This window comes from Theropithecus gelada, chromosome 16 (genome assembly GCF_003255815.1).
Source record: "Theropithecus gelada isolate Dixy chromosome 16, Tgel_1.0, whole genome shotgun sequence".
NCBI lineage: Eukaryota > Metazoa > Chordata > Mammalia > Primates > Cercopithecidae > Theropithecus > Theropithecus gelada.
Window position 1 is genome coordinate 17,989,120 of NC_037684.1, and position 8,833 is coordinate 17,997,952.

At 41.2% G+C, this 8,833-nt stretch overlaps 1 protein-coding gene across 2 annotated transcripts; it reads left to right on the forward strand.

The window, feature by feature from the left end:
- Positions 1–885: 885 nt before the first annotated feature.
- Positions 886–4,097, forward strand: TMEM100 (transmembrane protein 100). 2 transcript variants are annotated; one of them, XM_025362501.1, is made up of 2 exons: positions 886–1,108; positions 2,580–4,097. In XM_025362501.1, exon 2 carries the CDS (start codon positions 2,645–2,647, stop codon positions 3,047–3,049), a length of 405 nt encoding a protein of 134 aa, XP_025218286.1. In that variant the 5' UTR covers positions 886–1,108; positions 2,580–2,644; the 3' UTR covers positions 3,050–4,097. The 2 variants fall into 2 exon arrangements, with proteins under 2 accessions (XP_025218286.1, XP_025218287.1); XM_025362502.1 differs by having other exon boundaries at positions 892–1,114.
- The last annotated feature ends 4,736 nt before the right edge of the window (positions 4,098–8,833 follow it).

Here is an 8,833-nt window from a genome sequence, read left to right on the forward strand (position 1 = left end):
GTTTAACAATCTCCCCAGATGATATATGTATCTATTAAAGATTAGGGTTCAAACCAAGGGTTTCTCTGTTACTGGGTGATCTTCGTTAAATTCCTTAACCTCTCTGAGCCTGTTTCCTCATTTATGAACTAGTGAGAATTAATGTTAATGTGTGACATTTCTTAATATTGTGCCATGTCCAGAGTAGGTGCTCTATAAATGGTAGCAATTATCATGATGATGATAATCTTGGCGCTGCTAAAGTTACCTCCTTGCAAGAGCAGTAAACAATCATGTTTAAATCAATGTGACTGCCTTCCCCCCTTAACCGCAAACATTTGTGCCTCCTACCCTCATTCCTAAATGAATTAACACTGAACAAGTGGGATTTTAAGCTTCAGATGACTATCACGCACATATAAATAAAGAATAATGGGAAAACCTAGGAACATGGATTTTTGCTGGCTTAGAGACTGAATTCAGCTGCCCCATGACTTCACAGCTGTTTCTGCCACCCTAGAGTGTCTGTCCCCTCAGCTCTGTCCCCTCAGCCGGGTCTGCAACGCTGACTCTGGGATTTTCTTATAAAAATGCCTGATGGACGGGAGGAAGATCTGGAGGTCGGCAGGGGAAAAAGTGAGTCATTCAAATTCACAAAGCAGTCCGCTTAGTAAATGCTGCAAGAGAAAGAAAAGTAAAAGCTGGCTCCTGTCTCTGGGGTATCTGTAGAAATGATTCGGACTTATCATGTCACGGAGCAAAGTTGGGGGAAGCCAAAACTCAGAATCTGCTGGCAAGGAAAAGAACGAAGGAAAAAAAAAAAAAAATGTTAGGGAGGGGCAAACTGGAGGGGGAGGGAATAAAAAGAGAGAGGGAGGGAAAGACAAGCGTCATTTAGGAACAGAGGTAGCCTGAAAGCAGCAGGAACTCCAGGATTCCAAACCAGACCAGACCTTATAGTAAAGTATTTTTACATCTTTTCTTTTCCCCAGAAGAGATCCCTAATTATTTTATTGACAGCCTTGCTGTTAGAGGCTCTTTCCCAGAAGTTGGACGAAGAGACTCAAGCGTTGCTGTTTCTTCCCTTCCAAGTCAAGTGGTTACTCTGGTAATGGATTGCCTCTCGGAGGTGAGTGTAAGTAATTTGGGGACAGATCTTGATTTTTAGATTAGCTCAATCTCAGCTTTGGGGTGAAGATATCTTTTTCGGACATAATCTCAAGTATCTTTTAACTGGCCTCACCAGAAGTCAGGGTGTCGTTGGACAACAGTGATTAATTAGTTTGGTGATTAAAAATGACATGTGAGTAGGCAGCTCTAAGATTGAGTTCCTTGCTCAGGGAGTGATATTTTGACTTTCCAGAGCAGGGAAGAACCAGTGATGTTTGATCTGGAGTTGAATTTATTTTCAGGGGATGCTTAATATATTCAAAATATTAATCTCATTGAAACAGTCTCAAGTATCTTTCTTTAAACTTGTTCAGTAACTACAACTGCTCAACTGTGTAGCCGCTAGACGGCTTTTTGAGAATGGAAGACAGTGACTCAACCATGTCTGGGCAGCAGACACGTTTTCACTGATTTCTCATAGACAGCATTTCAACCAGATGCTTTTGATCAAAAGTCTCAAGCTTTGTCCTGAAATGTTCAGGTTCAAAATACTTAGAAAGCGTCATTGCAGCAAGTTTTATACACAAGGGCATGGAGGAAAATGAGATTTCCTGAAAACCTAGCATGCTTATTTGTTTCCGCATGTTGTAGTATACATAATATCAAAATTTTGTGTTGAGCTTAATAGAAAATTTGTGTATTGATAACTAATTACTCCAATAATTGATTTTATTTTTGCCAGGAGAAAGCACAAAATTATATCCTATGAAGGGGCTGAATTTTTTTTTCTTATTTTTTCTCTGTCATAGCAGATTGGAAGATAGTGTTACATTTCAGATCACAAATGCCCACCTCATTGTCAATGAATTTTTTGCTGAACTGTGCACCTAAAATGGTTAATAAAAAGATCCCAGGGAGCAGGTTGCACTGTGTTTAATAGTAACACAATAAAGATTTTTTGACTGTCATTCAATGGAGAAGAACATCATTTATTGCTGGCCACTTGCCTTGACATTGATTTTGTGGGCAGCGAATAGGTGACAGTTTGGAAAGAATGCATGTTATGCCCAGCAAGATTGGTGGAGTCTGAGTTGCTGTAAGTTCTGGGATTAACGGTGTGAAATATTGTTTGTAATGTATTCTCCTCTTGAATGAAACCATTTTTGGATTAGGATTCAGGCATTTCTGTGTGTTTAGAGGAAGGAGAAGCAATAGACAAAGGAGAAAAGCTTGTAAAACATTTGTAGACCGCCAGGGTATATTAAACACTGTAAGTGCTTCCTGCTTTTTCTGTCTTCCCTTCACGTGCATCTGCTTCATCTTATTTTTTGCCTAAATGCAAAGAAAATGCAACCAATTCAAAAAAAGAGTAAAGTTGCTTTTCACATGGATCTATGCCTCCTGGAAAAGAGGTGCCTCCCCAGCTTTTTATTTCTGCTTGCAGGGTTCATTCTGATACATGTAGCTGACATCTCCTGTTATCTTCACAGCTTTCACCCTGGTGAGACTGTCCAGATCTAGTCTGTAAACCCAGCTTAGAAGCACTGTTGTAAAAATGACTGAAGAGCCCATCAAGGAGATCCTGGGAGCCCCAAAGGCTCACATGGCGGCGACGATGGAGAAGAGCCCCAAGAGTGAAGTCGTGGTCACCACAGTCCCCCTGGTCAGTGAGATTCAGTTGATGGCTGCTACAGGGGGTACCGAGCTCTCCTGCTACCGCTGCATCATCCCCTTCGCTGTGGTTGTCTTCATCGCTGGCATCGTGGTCACCGCGGTGGCTTACAGCTTCAATTCCCATGGCTCCGTCATCTCCATCTTTGGCCTGGTTGTTCTGTCATCTGGACTTTTTTTACTAGCCTCCAGCGCCTTGTGCTGGAAAGTGAGACAAAGGAGCAAGAAAGCCAAGAGACGGGAGAGTCAGACAGCTCTCGTGGCAAATCAGAGAAGCTTGTTTGCTTGAGACTGAATAAGACCAAATGGGCTATTGGGCCTGGAAAACCTGCTCTGACTTTGTCACCCAATTCACCCAGAACCATGGTGGGAGAGAACAGATTTGGCATTGGAGCAGACTGGAAGAATAGGGGTGGGAGAGTGGAGGGGCTTCTCCTTTGTGAGGAATGACTCATGTCTTCTTTAACGACAAACTTAATCCTAAGGGCTATTTCTGAGACTGCAAAATCAGCTTTCTATTTACATTAAACATTTTGGGGGTCATGGGAGTGCACGGCATTAGACAGCGTTTGGTTCACCCTGTAAAGTAGCCAAGAAAAGATGAGAAAATAACAAGACACGCCTGGCACACTAGACATTTCCCTCCAAAAGAAATAACCCACAGTCTTAAGATGTACCATAAAAATGTTCTGCCAAGGATCTAAATTACCTTGGGCTTCGCATATATCTATGAAATTCTGTGATAATTTTTTGCAATACATTGATTCACTGGCATCTGTTTTTATTTTTCACTTTTAATAACTCATCACTGGTGGTAATTTATCTTGAAGAGTAAACTAATATTTTTTATATTTTAACATTGGACAGTTTTAGCCAGTTGTAATGATGTGTCAGAAGTAAAGAAAAACCCATTAAAGGTCTAGCTAATAGATGCTGTTGGGGGTTAAATTAATAGTAAAATAATCCAATATAGCACTTTTGATGATTTTTATATAAAAATCAAGTGTACATTTCATTCAGAATAATAAATACTTATTGCTGCTAAAACTTCTTAAATGGTTGTTTCTGTTGTAGTTATTTCTATTGCAGTTCCAAATTGCTATATTCCCTTGTCTCATTTGCAAGTTCTCAATTATATTTCTCTCAAATGGACAGGTTCCTTCTTCTTTACTGGAGGATTTTTGTTTTTATCATATTGGTTTTTCATTACTTCTGAATAGTCTTAATTACATTTACTAAATTCTAAAGGAGTTCTGTGCTATTATAATTAGGAAATCAATGTCTTTGGTCAGGAACTTTATAATGTGCTATTAAATGTATATTACATTTTTGTGGAATCAGTTGTTAATTATTTGCTTAACACATACACAAGCACCAACTATATACCAGGCATAATGTAGATTCTCAGGCTTCTTACTCAGTTAGATCTAATACAATGCAAATAAAGTTACTGCTTGAATTCTTCAGTGGACATTGAGCTAGTCCACAGCTAGGACTCTACCCTATAACTCCAGCCAGAAATACAGCTCATTCATTTAGTTTAAACCATCTTAAACTAGAATAGAAAGATAGGCATGAAGGTTTCTTAAAACTTGGAAAACAAAATCAGCCTAGCATAGCACAGTCATTGAAAGTCTTTCTATCCAGGAATTTAATTAAACATGGCAGGAGCCCTTGAGCCCTTACTACTCCCTCTTGCACAGGTAGTTTTTGTAAGTGGAAACACCATAATGATGACTTTGCAGGTCAGATGGTGTCACATACAGATCAACATTCCTCCCAACCAAATGCAAGTTTAGGGGGCTGTGCTCATTTCAATGCAAGTGACTCTGTGCCTTCACATACCTCTTCTCTGTGCAAAGATATTCAAAGCCCATCCCCACCCCCCCGCCGCCACATTGCTGTATGAATAAATTACTCAGACAAGGTTCAAGATTCTCTAGTCTGATCCAAAAGGATGTATCCAGTTTTCATGCTCATTCTAACCCCCAAACCTCCTTATGAGTTAGCCAGAATAGACTATTCACCATTCTTGCACCCGACTCTGGTTTTCCTGCTCTATGTCTGTCCAAACTTGTGTTTTTCCTAGCTTATAATGCATTGTTTCCTTGATTTTAATCTGCCCAAATCCTGCTTCTCATCAGCACTCAGCTCAAATGCTACGTCTTCCCAGAAGCCTTCCCTTTTATCTGAATGTAAATGCTCTTTTGTGAGTTCATCTTTTATTCTCTGATGGCACCTTTTATTTTCTGTCGTGTTCGTGGCCTAAGTGTTATCCTTATTCCAAAGCTCCTTAGAAGTGTGTGATAGATCCTCTTTTTACCCCTAGTGTAATACCTAACATAATGGTTTAAGCAGATTAAGTATTCAATAAGTACCTAATTAAGGTGCTAAATGAGCCAAAGAATAAAAAATCACAAAGTGAATGGTTTATCCAGAATTATAGTCCATCCTAAACTCATTAAAGAAAAAGGTTTAGTTCTCATTTTTCCCCCCAAAGAGGCCATCTCACTCTCTATTATGCCTCTACCGTAAGCAGCAGTTGGAGGTGAATATTTACTCTCTATACTTCTCTAGCCTGACCTGGCCTTCAAAATGCTTGAAAAGCAAACTCATGATTTCCGGCCACCAGGGGGCCCCATGCTGCTATTTGAGTCCCAAAAAAAACAGTTCTATGGAAAGACCTAAATTGTAATGACCAAAATGGGATCAGATCTCTCCTAGATGTGAGGAGTTGGTGGAGATTCCCCATTTATCCCACCCTTACACACTTCCCTAAGTCACTTCACAGTGGCTATCTAGGGGTTCTGTTAGTACAGGAAAGACTTGCTCCGTTTAGGGAGCTTCTAGTCACATTAAAAGGTATATACTATTACAGTGTAAGACACAGAGATAGTTCTACACACTGTGAATCCCAACTCCCACGAAGTGAATAAACCCAAATTGAGATTGCAGATTATCACAATTATATCATAACATGTCTTTATTAGGTAAGGTCTATCTTTACAAATGGTTGTATTATATACAAATTTATGCAGATGTTAAATGAATGCACATAAAATGCATGCATAAATGTATTAAAAAGATATTCTGACTCCTCCCTAGAATATCAGAAACCAGCTGTTATCACCTAGTGGAATTCCCCCTAAACCCACAGATCCCAGAGTACACAGAAACAACTTTTAGCCTTTTTCTGTGCAGCTGGTCTCTGGCCCAGGTGAGAACTACAGTTGCGTGGTGGCTCTGCTCTCCCCACCTTACTACCTTGGTTAATCTAGGGAATTTCGCCTAGAGAAACTGCACAAAGAGATCATGTGATAGCAAAGAAGTCTGAGGCCAGAGGATGAACCCCAAAGAGACAGATCACAAACCCTCAAACCTAGTTTCCACCCCCACCATCCCTAACGAGAAAGAGAGGAATACAGGAGAGAGACAGAAGACAATAGATATCCTGGTCTCCAGGGAAGTCTTATGGTTTTGAACTTGGAAGATCTTGATATTAAAGTGCTTGATAGTGTAACAGGACTCAACTGTACCTGATACTCTTCACCACACCCTGAGGCTAGGAGCATACGTGTCCACTGCACTTTACAATTGAGGAAACTATAGTTCAGAGAGGTTAAGCGACTGTTCAGCTAAGATCTCATAGCAGGCAAGCCCTAGCACCAGGACCAATATGTTGACCACACATTGTAGTTGCCTCGGTGTCTTAAACCTTTGGGCTGCTATAACAAAAGTACCACAGACTGGGTGACTTATAAACAACAGAAATGTTTCTCTCTCACAGTTCTGAAGGCTGCGAAGTCCAATATCAAGGTGCCAGTATGTTCCATGTCTGGGGAAGGCCCACTCTCTGGTTCATAAGTGAAGCCTTCTTGCTGTGCCCTCGGATGGTAGAAGGGGCGAAGGAGTTCTCTGTGGCCTGTTTTACAAGGGTGGTAGTGCTATTCAAGAGAATTTCACCTTCATAACCGAATCAACTCCCAAAAGCCCCACCTCCAAATATCACATTGAAGATTAGGTTTCAACATATAAATTGGGGGATGGAAGGGAACAGATATTCAGTCTATAGCACCCAATTGTTTTTTGGTTTTTTGTTTGTTTTCTTTTTTGAGATGGAGTCTCACTCTATTGCCCAGGCTGGAGTGCAATGGTGCGATCTCGGCTCACTGCAACCTCCGCCTTCCGGGTTCAAGTGACTCTTCTACCTCAGCCTCCTGAGTAGCTGGGATTACAGGTGCCTGCCACCACGCCTAGCTAATTTTGTGTGTGTGTTTTAGTAGAGACAGGGTTTCACCATATTGGTTAGGCTGGTCCCCAACTCCTGACCTCGTGATCCACCTCCTCCGCCTGCCAAAGTGCTGGGATTACAGGTGTGAGCCACCACGCCCGGCCTACAGCACCCAGTTTTATGCTTAGCCATAACCAAAATCATTTCCAGAATGTCTCTTTAGCAAAAGGAGACAATACAGGTATTACAACACCTACTTTTGAAAAACTGTTGTTAAAGTATAATTTACACACAGAAAGTTGTACAGCTCAATGAATTTTCATAAACTTGTGGAATTAACATCCAGACAAAGATACTGAATATTGCCAGCACCCAAAAGCTCCCTTTGTATCTACTTTCCATCAGTATCTCTCCAGGCGAAACCACTATCTGGCCTCTAACACCCAGGGTTGTGTTGCCTGGTTTTTAACTTTGCATCAGTGGAATCATATCAAGTATACCATTTGTTCCTGGCTTCTTCTTGCAACATTATGTTTATGAGCTACAAACTATATTGTTGTATGTAGTTATAAATGGTTCGTTCTTATTGCTGTGTAGAATTCCGTTGTACAAATACAGTATCATTTATGTATTATTTCTACTGTTGATAAACATTTGGATAGTTTCTGTTTTTTAACGACTCAAGATAGGCCAGCCTCTAACAGGGCACCACACGATCGTGGACTCCTGGTATTCACACGATTCTGTGGTCTCCTCCCACGCTGTCCCAGAATTGGTTTGTGTAAACAATAGAATACGGCAGAAGGGATAGAAGTTGACTTCCAAGACTAGATTATGAAAGATACCTTGGCATCTTGGTTTTTCTCTCTTTTGATTGCTCCCACTCTCCCTCTCTCCCTCTTTCTCTGAGGGAAGCTATCTACCATGTTCTGAGGACACCCAGGCAGCCATGGACGGGCCTATGTGGTGATAAACTGAGGCCTCCAGCCAACAACTAGAGAAGAACTAAAAACTGCCAGCCACTATCTGAGTGAGCGTGGAGATGGGTATTTTCCCAGAGGAATCTTCCAAGGACTGTGTTCCCGGATGACAGCTTGACAGACCTCATGAGAGACCCACCCAGCCAGGGCTGCACTGTGACTTTATGGGACCTACGCACTTTTGTCTTTGTGTGCCCCTTCCTCCGTTACAACAAAAAGGAAGTATCTCACTGACTGGAAGGAGGAAATTGTACTAACAAGCATCATGGGCCCTAGGCCTGGTGCCTGCTGTACCTAACGGGTACCTTGGCCCTGAACCCAGCTACGTTATTCCCAAATTCCTCAGCCACAGAAACTGTGAGATAATAAAGGTCTGTTGTTTTGAGTTGCTAAGTTTGGGGGTAATATGTTCTGCAGCAGTAGGTAGCTAATATTGTGCTATGAAGAAATTTCTTCTACATGATTTTTGATGTATGTATGTGCATGTTTCTGTTGAGGGTAGACCTTTGTGTGAAATTCCTGGATTAAAGGACAGTATGTGTTCAGTCTTATTGCCAGAAAGTTTTCCAAAGTAGTGGAATTAATGTGCGCTTCTGCCAGCACTCTTGAGTCTGGATGCACTACATCTTCAGCCATTTTTTAGTATTTTTCCTCTTTTTTTTCATTTTAGCGATTTTTATGGGTATAACATCTGCTTTATAAGTACTGAGAAAGGAGACGTAGCACAAGAATGTGGGCTTGATAGGGCAGAGCAAGTTAGGGACAGGAGAAGGATTTGGAATGGTGAAATAGGATTTAAATTTGGACTTTGGAGGAGCAAAGCAGTGAGAGAGAAATTCTTGGGGAAGTGCTCTGGAGATCA

Bases quoted from the DNA above. Each gene is read 5' to 3' on its own strand.
- TMEM100 (XM_025362501.1), top strand. From the start codon at position 2,645: ATGACTGAAGAGCCCATCAAGGAGATCCTGGGAGCCCCAAAGGCTCAC.